Source organism: Cibotium barometz, chromosome 23 (assembly GCF_041138505.1).
Source record: "Cibotium barometz isolate CiBa-2024 chromosome 23, ASM4113850v1, whole genome shotgun sequence".
Lineage (NCBI taxonomy): Eukaryota > Viridiplantae > Streptophyta > Polypodiopsida > Cyatheales > Cibotiaceae > Cibotium > Cibotium barometz.
The window spans coordinates 6,529,580-6,545,247 of NC_141068.1; the positions used below are offsets into that span (position 1 = coordinate 6,529,580).

The 15,668-nt window shown below is 39.0% G+C and overlaps 1 protein-coding gene across 1 annotated transcript; it reads left to right on the forward strand.

Moving 5' to 3' along the window:
* Window positions 1-11,149: 11,149 nt before the first annotated feature.
* On the forward strand, window positions 11,150-13,505 carry LOC147625567 (trans-cinnamate 4-monooxygenase-like). The gene is made up of 3 exons (XM_086817073.1): window positions 11,150-12,165; window positions 12,429-12,559; window positions 12,667-13,505. Exons 1-3 carry the CDS (start codon window positions 11,345-11,347, stop codon window positions 13,254-13,256), a joined length of 1,542 nt encoding a protein of 513 aa, XP_086673199.1. The 5' UTR covers window positions 11,150-11,344; the 3' UTR covers window positions 13,257-13,505.
* The last annotated feature ends 2,163 nt before the right edge of the window (window positions 13,506-15,668 follow it).

Here is a 15,668-nt window from a genome sequence, read left to right on the forward strand (position 1 = left end):
CAACATGTTTCATGGCAAACAAGTGATTTGCGCTACCATCATTACTGCTTGATGCATAATTTCCACCACCATGTTGTGCATAATGTCCACCATGTTGTGCTCTACCCCCTCTCAAATCATTTTGTTTGCGGAAACAATCACATGCCATATGACCAAATTTCCCACAGTAATGGCATTCCACATCTTGCATAGATGTTTGTTGGCCTTGCCAACGTCCTCTACCACGAGGATTACCTCTGCCTCTCTAAGGTGTATATCCACGACCACCTCTAGCACCATATGTAGGTTGAAAATTCTATTGTGATGACCTGTCCTGCCATCCACGACCATTACCACGGCCACGTGATGCAAATCTCCCCCTATCTTTAGATCCTCTTTGTGAGTAGAAAGCCTGATTTCTGCCATTATTATCATGGCTAGTAGATGCATCATGAAAAGTGTCACTGAGTTTGATTTCCTCAACAAGCAAGAGTGAAACCAACTCATCAAAGTCTGGTAAACCTGTACTTCGAACCGAGATAGATGTATCAAAAGATTTATACTCCTTGCCAAGACCACGCAAGGTTATGTCTACCAAATCATCGTCAGGCATGGGGGCATTGATTATTGCCAATGCATCTGCATACTTCTTTATCTCTTGTACATAATCATGGATGCTCCTTCTATTCCATTTCACTGAGACTTGCGAGCACTAGTGTTTGTATCAACTTTACCAATGTATCCCATGCATCCTTGGGATTCTCAGCATCATGTATGTGTATGAGCATGGCATCTGAAATACATATAGACAGATAATGCAACACTTTGTATGCTCTTTCTGACCATTGTTTATGAGCTATAACCTGCTCTGCTGTGTAGGTTGTCGGGGTAGTTCCGGCTCTGGCTCAGCACCTGTGGTGGCTCAGCACCTATAATAAGATTCCAAAAACCTTTTCCCTTCAGAAAACTTTTGATCCTGTACTTCCATGCCTGAAAGTTCTTCCTATCCAGCTTTTCAGCCACAATTTGTACTGGATTATCTGACATATTTGCTCAATGCAAATGCACCTTCCACACACGTCCAAATCTATAAACGAGCCTTCCTCAGCTCAACCACACTGTAATGAGTGTTTGAGATACTCCAAAGTACACAACAAACTTCAATTTTGATGTAGAAAATCAAACTGTATGCATCCAAAATGAATTGGTTTTGCAATCCAAGATACCCTGCCTTGATGCGCTTTCCAAGGCTCCAAATTGCAATGTAGTGGTTCAATCAAGTGTGGATAACTTTCATTGACACCTAAACAATCTCAATGTTGAATATCAACACCATACAAGGTGTGTACATACCAATTTTGTCAAACCCCCTTCTCTGTTTTGAGAAAAACCAAAAAAACCAATAGTAAATTTGCTCTAATTTCTTCATTCCTTGTCCAAATTGAGAGACCAGGCATTCATTAGCTTTGCAATGATGTCCACTAACTCCATGTAAAAGGAATTAGACCAATTGTTTAACATGAGAGAGTAATTAGTCGATTAATCACACTCTGTTTCACTGCAACCAGTAGACAACCTATTTAATGAGCTCATTTCCAGCTCCATAGATCATAATTGCTTAATCCAATCATATAGCCTCCTTCTCAGGTGTATGTACCAACTAATTGCTAAGCCAATTTTGGAATTAATCAACCAACCAGGTAGTATTTGGCCTCCTCACATCAAAAAAAAGAAAAAACTGCCCTGTTTCTTTGTATGGGCTGCGCCGCCTGCTGTAGAGAGGATTTACGAAGGTTATAGTGCTAATTGATGATGCAGTTAGATGCCCAACACATCTAGGCAAGTGTACAATCCATCAATGGTATGATTTTTGCAAAAACTTGCTCCAATTTCATAAAAAATTGACCTCTTTTTCTCTGTTTTGTGAGAGCTCAAAAACCAGTATTTTTCACTCATTCAAATGCATCAAAATTGCTCCAAAATCAGTGTAGGGCTTGCACATGAGTTTCCAATACATTCATCCTTGTCACATACATGTGTCTTTGCCAGATTTGCATTTATTTCACCATACATCACCTCTTCCAAGCTTCAATGGAAAGCTTCCAAAAAACCAGAATTTTCCTTTGCTTTGGGCAACCCTAATTTGCTTTGTTTGTGTCTGAATCACCTGCAATCCGCTCAAGGTGTTTAGTAGACCTTACCCGGTAGGCCAAGCTCTCAGATCTTATAGAAATCGGTGTGCTCCACTCTTCACAGCTTCAATGGCAAGCTTCACAGCTTTTCTTCACAGCTTCTTCTCCCTCTCACTCTCACTCACTCATAAACCCTAATAGAGAGCACCAGGCTCTGATACCATGTTGAAAAACAAGTAGAGGGAGAGGAGACACACACACAGGAGCAAACCCTAATGTATATTGCAAACCCTAACCATAGAGGGAAGCCATCTCCCTTCTCACACAATGCATAAAGCCATAATCCATAATACACTAGACACACTATGAGTTGTGTCCACACACATCTAACCCTAGCTAATGTCCACACACTATGACCAGCTGGACGCGGTCATTTATGTCTCACACATGCTCCTACCTAACATGCCAGCACATAGCACAACTGACACACACTGACATCGAGCTTGAATCTCAACAGATTCATCCCATATCCTCATTGTGGCTTTGTTCAACTTATCTCCTTTCAACCATAATTCAGGAATCATCATCTTTTAATCAAAATCCAAGTCATCAATTCTCAACCAGAATTCTAAAATCATATCAACCAGCATTCGAATTCATCATCTGGATAGCATTTTTGCTTATAATTTCAAGGTCTTAGATTTACTCGTATATATTATCAGTAAAGAGCAGCAGATATATCCACGGTATATACGGGTAGTCACGGTCCTTGGAGTTATAAGGTAAATACCATCATATCTAAGTCTCAAGCAAGTCAAGAATCCCATACTATTGCGGTACTTCATCTGAAGACCCAATTACCAATTTATGAATCTTTATTCTGAATATCAATTTGTATGAATTTCATCACACAATTATAATCTTTTCTTGGTACTTCATAAATTTTTGACATTTCTTGCTTCTCGATTGATCCACTTTAGCCAATTCGCTTTGATACCAGAGCTGAAAGATCCATGCCTCCTCCACGCAACAAATTCTGGGGTGCACAGCAGAAGTAGCACTTCTTGCATAGGGCAGAACCTCACTCAGGGCCTCGCCCACGGATATCCGAACAAGAGACTAATCCCTCGGTTCTTCCAAAACCGAACCCGGAAAAACTTCCCTCGCCCACCAGCAGACATGGGTGATTCCTCCAGGATATTTTTATTCTAACGTAGTCAAGAGCCTTAACTAACCAAACTGATCCGACCAAACCCCTAAGTCACAATGTTAGATCAAGGAAGAGACTTGCACTTGGATCATAGAGACCAACGCTTTTTTCCTCATCAAGAGGCACAGTCGTTGATTCTTTTCCATAGAACAAAGACTATCTGGGATTTACTTCATCTATCGTAACATAACAAAATTGAGTCTTATTTTAGGGATCCATCACTCCAGCCTACAGTCCCATGAGTTAGCCAACCGCCCAACCACTGTAGTGATAAGATTCATTTAGGAATTTGGTTATGTTTTGCCCCGAGTAGTACCAGGAATGAAAAGAGTTCCCAAGCCCCCTAGCCGACGCTTCATGCAACTTCAAGATAGTCACACCACTTACACACCCAATATGAAATTGCCTGTTTCACAGATTCAGCTGTCTATAAAACAATCTTTTAATGAAACTATAGTATCACTGATAATAGTCCTCCAAAATATCCAAGTTAAATTCTAATTTCCAATCATTTCTTCATCGGTGTACCTATGGCATCATTGGCAACCAGAATGCTCACCACCCGTCCACTCAGGGGCCTTTTCAATAGTTCCTAGCTCATAGTACTCGAAAATATATTCACTTATAAAAATCCAGATGGACTCTCCGTTGAAGATCAGCAAGATCAACCAACAGATCCATATAAAAGAGCCATGGACTCATCTGTTGGGGATCAGCAAACAATCAACCAGATCCATGCCCAAGTTCAAAAAACAACTCTAACTCCTTATTCCATTTTCTTCCTCGATGCACGCGTGGGTATCTTCGACGACCCCCCAGAGCCCGAGCACCATATGGTTAGCACCCTCCAGGCTCCTTCGCAGGTCACCTAGCGCTTCACTCATAGGCCGCTTCCTTGGTCCCTCATCCACCGTACCGGAAGCTCACCATTTAAATCGAGCCAAGGCTAGTCAAGACCTCGATCGACCGTGCTACGCGAGACGTCCTCTGTTGACTCTCCGTCAATTATTGCATCTTTTTCACTTAGGTCTCCACGATCTCATTCATAAGAAGGTCAAAATGCTTCTCTAGCATTTTTGACATAAAACAGTCATTTAAAAACCGGCCATAAATACAGTTTCTAACGAACTCTCATCTTTCCACATTGTTCCACATCATTTCTCGTTATTCCACATTCTTCTACATCAATTCACATTGCTTATTCCACATCCAGTCATATGTATTCCCATCGTCTTCATCCATTCTCATCCAATCACATCATATTACATCTCATCACATCTCATCCATTCACATCTACCCATATGCACATCACATCACATCACATCCATTCACATCACATCTTATCCATTCATATCTACCTAGATCCACATCACATCACATTCATCCACCTTACATCTCATCCATCCATTCACATTACATCACATTCATTTATATTCATTCGGATCCACATCTCATCACATCACATCTCATCCATTCACGTCTCATCACATCATACTCACATCCATTTACATCTCATCATATCATATTCACATCGCATCACATCCATTTAGATATCATCACATCACATTCAAATCCATTCACATCTCATCGCATCCATTCACATCTCATCACATCCCCTGCATCCATGACACCCATTCACATCCATCACATTCATTGCATCCACATCACATCACATACATTCCATCCACATTCCATCACGTCCACATCTATCCACATCACATCTCATTCACTCCATCCACATTACATCACATCCACATCTATCCATATCTCATCACATTCACATTCACATCTATGTACATCACATCACATCTCATCCACATCTCTTCATTCATTCACATGCACATCTATCACACCACACCTCATTCTCATCCATTTACATCACATCACATATCATCACATCTCATTCTCATTGCATCACATTTACATCCACATCCATTTACATCACATCACATCCCATCCACATCTCTTCACATCCACATCCACATCCACATCCATTTACATCACATCACATCCCATCCACATCTTATCACATCTACTCACATCTTATCACATCGCATTCACATCTTAACATCACATTCACATCTATTCACATTTAGTAACATTTTGTACTTTCGATAATACCGATGGGACTTTTTCTAATTTCTGCCAATTGCTTGGCCTAGATAAAGGTACTTCTTCTCGATGGATATTTTCATATTCTTTCTCAAATTTCTCAAGTGAAATATATTCAATATTCTTCTTTTGAGTAAAAGATTCATGGGATTTATAAAAATCAATTCTACCCATATTTTCCAATAAAATTAATAATGCGTAAAATTTCACTTTTGATAAATACTCATAATTTGAATTATGCCAAAAATTCCTCTTTTACCATTTTATTACTTAGATCTCAATTATCATGGAAATTCCTCTTTTTGCATAAAATAAATTTATCAAAAATTCCTCTTTTACCATTTAATTACTTGGATCTCAATTATCATGGGAATTCCTCTTTTTGCATAAAAATAAATTTATTAAAAATTTCTCTTTTACCATTTCATTACTTGGATCTTCCTCTTTTTGCATAAAAATAAATTTATCAAAATTTACTATTTTCTCATAATCAATTAATTATGCATAATTACAAAAAAAAAATCTCATGAATATGATGAAAATCATTCTTTTTGCATAGGATGTCCAATCCTAGAATATGGTAGGAAGTCCTTTTTTGGCATTATGCATAAAAATAAGATATGTATTATTTTGTAAAATTTTTACCATAGCTTCACTGTTCCTGATAATTTATAATTTTTCTAAAAAGAATAAAACATTGTAATACAATTATGATAGAAGATCTATTCTTAAACTTAAATCTAAACTATGAGATTAAATCATAAATTTAACCATGATCATAAACTTAATTATGATTATTCTACTAGATTAAGCTATTTCTATTATTCCTCTTTTTCCAAAATGATAGGATTATCTCTTTCACATTTAGAATCAATTAAAGTAGTTTTTTAACTACTTATAAATAATCTAAAAGAATTTACCATTATTTTGTTGACATAAAAGTATAAAAATATTACTTTTTTATCCTCTAGCTTAACAAGCTCAGAGTTTGGTTTTGAAATAAGAATTTATCAATGAGAAGCATTCTTTTGCTAAAGAATTAGCCATAGGAATGACTATTGTTTTAGAGAGAGAGATATACATAAGAAAGCATTCTAAATAAGCATAAAGATTCACTTCTTCTGATTACTCATTAAAATTATTAGGGATAGCTTGATTTGAATTTAAAATAACTAATTAGAAACTTCTCAAGTTTGAGAGGGGTTGAGAAGAGAAACCATTTGAGAAAATTTAACAAAAAGACCATAAAATTCATTCTTACCTCAAGGATTAGCTTGCTTCTTTTTCTAGAAGTGAAGCCCCCAACCAATCAATTGGTTTAGCAAGTGGAGAAGAGAGCTTCAAGAGTTGTTGTAGAGAGAGAGAGAGAGCTCCGAGCTCCCAAGAGAGAGGAAAATTTAAGGGATAATTCATCATTCGTTCAAACATTTAATTAGCAGGTTAATGAAGCATGGAAAATGATTCATAAAGAAAATGAACCTAGTGGGGGGGAAGGGGAAGTAGATATAGTTCCTGAGACTACTTTAACATCATGAACAATACTTTGAGAATCTTTGGATGCACCTGGAACGCTAAAGGCATTAAAGATAAAAGCAAGAGTTTGGATTTTTGGGATTTAATAAAGGAGTGGGATTTATCTATCTATGATGCCCGACAACATAACCTTTTTGGGCATAAGTTGCTAAGGAGGGATAAGTTTAGGGATTGGACTCTGGTATATGGGGGTTGGTTGGAGGATATAGTTTGGTGACCAATTACTTTGTGAGAAATTGGTCATTAGAGACCAATTACTTTGTGAGAAATTTAATCATTGGAGACCAATTACTTTGATGACTGTGATCTACAAAGTCCTAGCTAAAGTCATTGCCATCAGGATTACTCCTACTCTTCAGGATATTATTTCTAAGAGACAGCATGGCTTTATCAAGGGCAGGTCTATATATGATAACATATATGCTGAAATGTTGGGCAGAGACTTGACTTTGAAGACAAGGCAGAAATGTATTATGATGCAGTTGGATCTAGAGAAAGCGTATAATAGAATTCATTGGTCTTGTGTTGCCAGGGTGATGAAGAAACTGGGGTTTGGGATAAGGATGGCTACATGTATATATACCCTCACTTTTGGAGGTCAATCTAAGCTATTGTTAAATGCTAGGATTGTTGGAGGGTTTGAAGTAAATAGATCTGTGTGAGACAGGGTTATCCCCTTACCCCTTTATTGTTTGCTGTTGCTTCTCACCCTTTGATTGTGGCTCTGGAATCTACCTTTATGGAAGGAAGAGTTACTGGCTTGAAGCTGAATAATGGGGAGAAGTTGATAAAATACAGTGTTTTGTTGATAATTCTCTTTTATTTTTGCAAGCAGATAATGAGAATGTTAAGAGAGCATTGGGGATCATTCAGGACTTTGCTGATGCCTCAAGATCCAAATGCAATATTCATAAGTCAAAAATCATAAGTTTATCCGAGGATAATAACTTTAGAGATGGGGTTGTGAAGTCATCAGAGGACAGATACTTAGGCACCTTGGGGTACCATTTGGAGTAGATGTAACTAACAAACAACTTACTAACTAGGCTTTGGATAGGTTTCAACATAAACTTAGGAAGTGGGAGGGTATCAGAGTTCCATTTCATGATAGAGTTGCCAGGTATAATACATTATTAAATGCATATATTATGTTTTTATGTCCAGTATTAGACTTTGGGAAAAGTCATTAGCAGAAGATTATAAAACCCATCAGAGAGTTTCTATGGAGGAATGGCAACTCTGGTAAGAATACTCTATCTTAGCTAGCATGGGATAAACTGACATTGCCCAAGGAAGAAGGAGGCATTGGCATTCTTCACCTTCCTTCTCACACAACTGCCAGAGTTGCACTTCCTAAATGCCTGCAACAACAAGAGGAAATTTTGGGCAAAGATGTTTAGGGAAATTGTTGAAGATCATCAAGTTTAGGCTGGAGGTAATCAGCAAGGACTAGATTGGAAAGACAAGTTATTTTCACATGCTTCTTTGAAAATTACAGGGTTAGCCTTGGCTAAGATGTTTAGTAGTAGCAAGTGGAAAGAGATCCTGATTCTTACAATTTGGGAAGGATGTACTAGGGCCTCATGGAATTCTTTGCTATGGTGGACTCATAAGTTCAATCCTCCTCTTGCACTTCAGGATCTTAAAACAGTTAGGAGCGGAATAATAAAGGGCTCAAGAAGTTGTTTGGCTATTGGGATAAGGTTTTGGTGGGATGGAAAGAACCTGAATAGATGGATGAGGATTTCAATCTAAACTACGGGGAAGGGCAACTAGTCAGAGCTATGCTAGAAAAGGTATAGAAAGGTTGGGTATCCACTGCTTGACACATGTTGGGTTAAGGACTGGACCTGGTTTAATGGAACTAAGCTGGATAGGGGGAACACTAATTGTGTATATAAGGAACTTAGGAAAATTGAGGATAATGTGGTATACTGTAACAAGATCTGGAAAATAAATTGGAGTCCTCATAGTTGGAAGAAAAGATGGAAGAGTATATGGGAGTTGGATATTCTTGTTAAGGCCTAAACATTTATATGGAGGGTTTTTATGGGAGCCCTTCCTTTGGGAGCCAAGCTAATACAGACGAACTTCACTAGTGCATGCTATCCTAGATATAGAACTGCTAGTGAAGATGGAAAACATGCATTTTGGGACTATCCAGCTATTAAAGGTGCTTGGGCCAAAATATGCAGATGTAATTGCATTGGGATACATGGATCTTGGGAGGATTGGCTGCTTGGCAAATGGATTGTTTAACATTATAAGATTTTGCTGTCTGAAGGAAATTTGGAACACCAGAAATTGCATTGTTTTTCAAAAAGCTATTGATATAGGCTTAGACACAATAGGATTGATGTATAAGTGTGTATATATGTGTTGGTCTACTCATTTGGTAAATAAGTTGAACAAGGTTGTGATGGTGCAAATGATATAGAATTTGCAGGCAGCTATCTCTTGATTTCACCTATGAAAGGGGATACTTTTAGAAAGAGGACAACCATAATAAAACCATATATATTTTTAATTTTTCATGACAAAAATTCCTATGGATTCACATTTGGTAGAAACATATTAAAATGTCATTTATTGATCTTTCATGTGATTACAATACAATTTTCCTTTTTTTTTTGGCATAAAGGAATATATTCTAACTTGTGGATGTTCTCCTCATTGTCACTATCATCACCTTCAATATCAATAGGAATGTCTTTCTCTTTTTCTATTTTTTACCCGATCTATATGTTTGATCTTCATCCATTATTTCAATTGTTTGCTTATTTGTCTTATATAAATTCTCTACTATTTCATCCTCATTAAAGGCATACCTCAAATAATCAACTTCATTCTCATTTCTTTTACGGACTCTTGGAAGGAAGGAGGGAGGGAGGAGAGGCTCCATTTCTGAAGAAAATTTTTTAATAAAAAAAAAGAAAAATTACTACGGAAAGATTTTTCTAATGACCGAAGGCCTGCAAGGTTTGTCTTGTTACCTACAGTGTTGCTCTTTGGTCCAAGCGGTGCAGCAAAGCTGACGTTCAATCGTTGTTCGCCTAGCGAAGAGTTCAGAGAATTCCCGAACTGGCCCCTTATATTATTGTCTTGTAGTAGGCAACTACATGGTTTTTGCCTCGTTGAACTATCTTGTTGCTTGCTATTAGAAAGGTGACAACACACTGGTCGCATCATGCATGTGTAGGAGGAAGCATTGTTGCATGCAACTGGTTGCATCAGAGAAGAGCAGGTGAGGCATACGAGAGCCGATTTACGAAAAGGCATATAACCGTTCAACTACCTCTCACATATAAATCAAATTCAAATTAAGGTTTTAGAAAACCTTCAACACTAATGATAATCCATCATCCCAACTATTTAATTGAATTCCTTTTTTCACACATTGTATGCCCCTATTTTTAGGCATACTAGGCTGAGCCTAACTATTTTTGTTGTGTTGGTATATTCAGGTTTGTATAGAGCCCAAGACAAGGACAAGGCGAGTGAAATATGGGCCAAGAACTAAAGGGTGGTACAAGAAAGTTAAACAAATGGATTACAATTTTGTAGCATTCATTGAGAACCCTCTGGGTACTAGACCAGTGGTCAAAAAAAGGGGAGGTTTTGGAGCAGCAATCACCTAAGTGGTGCACAACATAAAGTTTAATGGAAGCTTGCATTTAGCTTGGGTATCAAATTTCATGGGAGAAATCCTCCTTTGTGTTTGAGGATGAGAGATGGATATTGATTAATGATCTTCTGAAGAGGGTTTGACTATAAACTGATGTAAGGCTTTGGTATCTTGATGATAGAAGCTCTCGATACGTTGATGTAAAGAATTTTAGTCAATATATATATATATATATGTATGTATATATAACTTTTGATTAAAAAAGAAGAAGAACTCAATGTTGTTTTTCTCCTTGGAACACCGAGATAAAGCGGTGCATTCCCAAGAACGTTTCGTCATGCTGATTATAATGTTTTATAACTTTGCGCATTTTAGGGCGGTGAGGAAAAGCTTGTTTAATGCGAAAAGCCAAGCCTTAAGCGTGATAATTATTATGATTCGCGCGTAAATGGATAATCGATGGGTCAACACAGCTGTCTTCTTCATTTTTATAAATTTGTAGTGCGATTCCACGTCGCGCCGCCTTGCTTTGCTTTGAACCGGTCACACTAGCAAGGCCGATCGATAGATGCTTCAAAAAGGCCAGTTTCTCTTCGAAGTTGAGTCTCTTGAAATTGTACATACATAAAAGAATAATATAACGCAACTGTGAACTGCCCTGTGTCTCCCCGCCTCCCTCAACAGTCTCACGCCTTCTTCCAGGATCAAACGAAACTCGATTGAGTCTCGTCCTTCTGACGCTCCTTCTGTGCAATGGCTATGGCTCTGATTAACTCACTACGCTTCGACGCCATCCCTGCATCGTTAGAAGCGGTGCTTTTCTCTGTGCTCGTAGTGATACTTGTCTCTCTTGTGATCCTCCATTTCACGCGGCCGAAGCTTCGTCTACCTCCCGGGCCTCTCGCTGTGCCCATCTTCGGCAATTGGCTCCAAGTCGGCGACGATCTGAATCACATGAACCTCTCAGAGATGGCCAAAAAGTATGGGGAGATCTTTCTGCTCAAGATGGGGCAACGCAACCTGGTGGTGGTGTCTTCCCCGGAGCTGGCCAAGGAGGTGCTTCACACGCAGGGGGTGGAGTTCGGCTCGCGCACTCGCAACGTTGTGTTCGACATCTTCACGGGCAAAGGCCAGGACATGGTGTTCACAGTCTATGGCGACCACTGGAGGAAGATGAGGCGCATCATGACTGTCCCATTCTTCACCAACAAGGTCGTCCAGCAGTCCAGGGTCCATTGGGAGGAAGAGATCAATTACGCCATTGCCGACCTCACGGCCAGCCCCGAGGCCTCCACCACGGGCGTTGTCATCAGAAGGAGGCTCCAGATGCTCATGTACAACAACATGTACAGGATGATGTTCAACCGAAGATTTGAGAGAGAAGACGACCCCCTCTTTGTCGAGCTCAAGAGGCTGAATGGTGAGAGAAGCAGGCTTGCACAGAGCTTCGAGTACAACTATGGTGACTTCATCCCCATCCTCCGCCCCTTCCTCAAAGGCTACCTCCAGCTCTGCCAGAAAATCAAAGATCAACGCCTACGCCTCTTCAAAGATTACTTCCTGGACGAGCGAATGTAAGTACCACCTTAATCATCAAGAAAGCTTCATATTGTGTCGCAGTGGTCTGAGCATAGTAAAAGGTAGTTGGGAGCCGTATGTTCTATGCGGTAACTAGCCTAACCATGTCCTGTGATGGTGTCCTGAGATGCTAGCGTAGTACTCTCAAGAGCTAGCATAACCATATTCTGTGATCCTAGCATACCATATCCTGTGATATATACCTATTATTGCCTTTGATCTCTTATAGTTTCTCCATCTTTCTGTTTCTTTTAAACAGCAAGCTGACTAGCGTGAAGCCTCCATCAAATGATGAGAAGTGTGCCATTGATCACATCCTTGATGCTCAGAAGAATGGTGAAATCAATGAAGACAACGTTCTGTACATCATTGAAAACATCAATGTGGCAGGTACTATTGCAAACCTTTGCAGATTGTTGATCAATCACCCGGTTGCTTCTACTCTACAGTTAGGTGTCATGTATATTCTGCTAACCAGCTCATGTGCGTATGTGCAGCCATTGAGACGACTTTGTGGTCTGTAGAGTGGGGATTAGCTGAGCTGGTGAACAATCCTGATATTCAGGAGAAGGTCCGGATTGAGCTGAACACAGTGTTAGGCCATGGTGTCCCCATAACAGAGCCAGATATTCCAAAGCTGCCATACCTGCATGCTGTGGTAAAGGAGACAATGCGTTTGCACATGGCCATTCCTCTTCTGGTGCCTCACATGAACTTGAATCAGGCCAAGCTAGGGGGCTATGACATACCAGCAGAGAGCAAGATCTTGGTGAATGCATGGTATTTGGCCAACAATCCGGAGTGGTGGGAGAAGCCAGAGGAGTTCCGCCCCGAGAGGTATCTTGGGACCGAGAAGATTGATGCTAGCGGCAATGATTTCAGGTTCTTGCCATTTGGAGTTGGGAGGAGAAGCTGTCCCGGCATCATCCTGGCTATCCCCATCCTCTCGCTCGTGCTGGGCCGCCTCGTGCAATCTTTTGAGCTTCTCCCACCACCTGGTCAAAGCAAGGTGGATATCACTGGGAAGGGCGGGCAATTCAGCTTGCACATCGCTACCCACTCCACTGTGGTGTGCAAACCTCTCTAGAGTCCTGAATCCTGATATGCAAACTGCTGCACGGTTCACTTGGGTTTAAAAGCCCGGCTTTGTGTTCCCTAAGTTGACTCTTTTCTTCTTCTGTCAGTTTGTTCATAAATTTTGCCCCTCTTGGACAGCTGGTGTACTTCAACATATAGTTGGACCTTATATGTATCCATATAGTTGGACCTTATATGTATCCATGTATGATCTTTGATATGCAACCTTCAAAACATCATAAATTGTGTTTCGGTGAAACATTTCTTTGTGGATTAATGTATGTTGAAGCCATTAACTGCCAATCACTGTTGATATTTACTGAACTTTGCGCTGTTTTCAACAATCACGGAAGTTTCTCCTCTTACAAATGGCCTAAGTGGAGGATTTCTTTCTCTTACAAGCATAAATTGAGCATAATCCTTTGTTAACAAGCTTTGTCTTATTTAATAATAACCAATCTTATAATTAATGAATACCATAAAAATAATCAATTATCTTTTATTTTAATATTTTTACTTTTCATTATTATTATTTTTTAGAGAATCAAAATACTTATTTTCTATTTTTTTCTTAATATCCTATATTCTAATTAACAAAGAGTATCTATAACATCTCACTAAATTCATAAATTTTCTAAGGAAGTTCTCATTTTGAAATCACTTTTCTTAGTTCAACACTTTAATTGGTTCCTTTTAATTTATTCTCTACAAATTTTCCAAAATTGCTCTTAAAAGGGTCATTTTTAACTTAAAATTTAATTTTTAAATTTTATTTCATCATTTTAATGCTTTAAAATTTTTAAAATAAAATTTAAACTTCCTTTTATGTTTGTCTAATTATTAATTAATTATCTCTAAATTTTTTACTATTTATTATAAATATTTTAAAATTTTAAAATGGTTATTTTTGACCTAGTAATCTCTTGTTTTTTAATTTTACATTTTAGTAAATCGTTCAAAAAAAGGAAAAAAAATTATGCACTCTTACATACTTTTTCTCCCTCTAAAAAATAGTGAACCCCATTTTTGTCATATTTTCATCCTCATTCTATTTTTTAAATGAAAATAGTAGATTATGTAATTCATTAATTAAAAGTAGTAAACCTTAATGAAAATTAGATCTCCAAATTTTGGCTTGATCTCCAATACGTGTAATTTTTTAAATGGGTAATTAGATCTCTTAGTATTCCTTAATCATTATTTCAATGCTTGATTAAAAGAGAGACCTTCATAAACAAATCCTTCAAATTGGGAGTGGTAAGTGTGTTTGTAGGCTTTAGACTCTCTCATTGCTCCTAATCTTTGCTCTAAATTCTCTGTTTTGAGCCCAACTTACTTGATTTCTCCTTGCTTTTCTCACTGTTTCTATGACTTAATATCTCTTACTAATCATGAAGAAATTAAGCAAGAAAATGGATAGGAATGAGAAGTGCTATGAAAGGCTAATGGATTGGGCATAAGAAATCTCCACTAATCACTCAGTATTCTTTGTTAATCACGCCCCTCCTCCCCCATGGGGTTGGTGCCATCTTGTTTTTTTTTTTTCAAGAACACATGTGGTTTGTAATTCCAAGAGGACTAGCCACTACAATCTGTAGGAAAGGGACCGTGCCACGAGATCCTAAGGAAGGCCTCCTGATATTTCCTCATGCAATCTGAGCCCTCACTGACCACAAAGGGTATGAAAGATATCAAGCCAGATGCTCCGGATAGACTCCACTAGCAGGGTGAGGGTGCCTTCGATGGCTTCACTACATCAAGCTTTCCATATATGCCATGCTACTGTACTACTGCAAATCTCCCATCTTTGGCTTGAACCTAGGGTCCAACGACCAATAGGGAGAGTTGGAACTAGCACAATGGAAAGACAAAGGTGACAAACCTGAAGCGCTAGTCTCCCACCTTCCTCCTAATACGGCATGAGGATCGTGGTCTTAGTGGCCCAAGAAATAGTGCCCCACATAACAATATGGGTAGGAGCCCAATCCATAGTGAAAATGCATAGGATTCTATGCCAGACCTACTAGGTCTTTGGGCAATCCCAAAGATAGTGATGGTGAGACTCCTGGGGATGGCCACACCTCTGATATAATGCTGCTCTGCTCCCAATGGCCAACTAAGTGCCAATTGCTAAGCTCCAATGTGCTAGCTATCACATCAAAAGAGCGACCTTTCGCAATGGAAAGCTATCCCACAGTTGCTTCCAGAAATCTACGAGAAAATGCGACACAAGGAGGCCATTGTGCTGCTGGAGTGCCCTCCACCTCTGACATCTAAATCCTATAGTCCAACCATGCACAATGTAAGCAAAGAAGGGGTACCAGGTGACTCCTTTGTCCTCTGGATCTTGCCATGTCCACTCTCCTTGGTCCCATTGGAGACTCATAATAGGCCAGCCCTCCCACATCCATAGCCACCATAG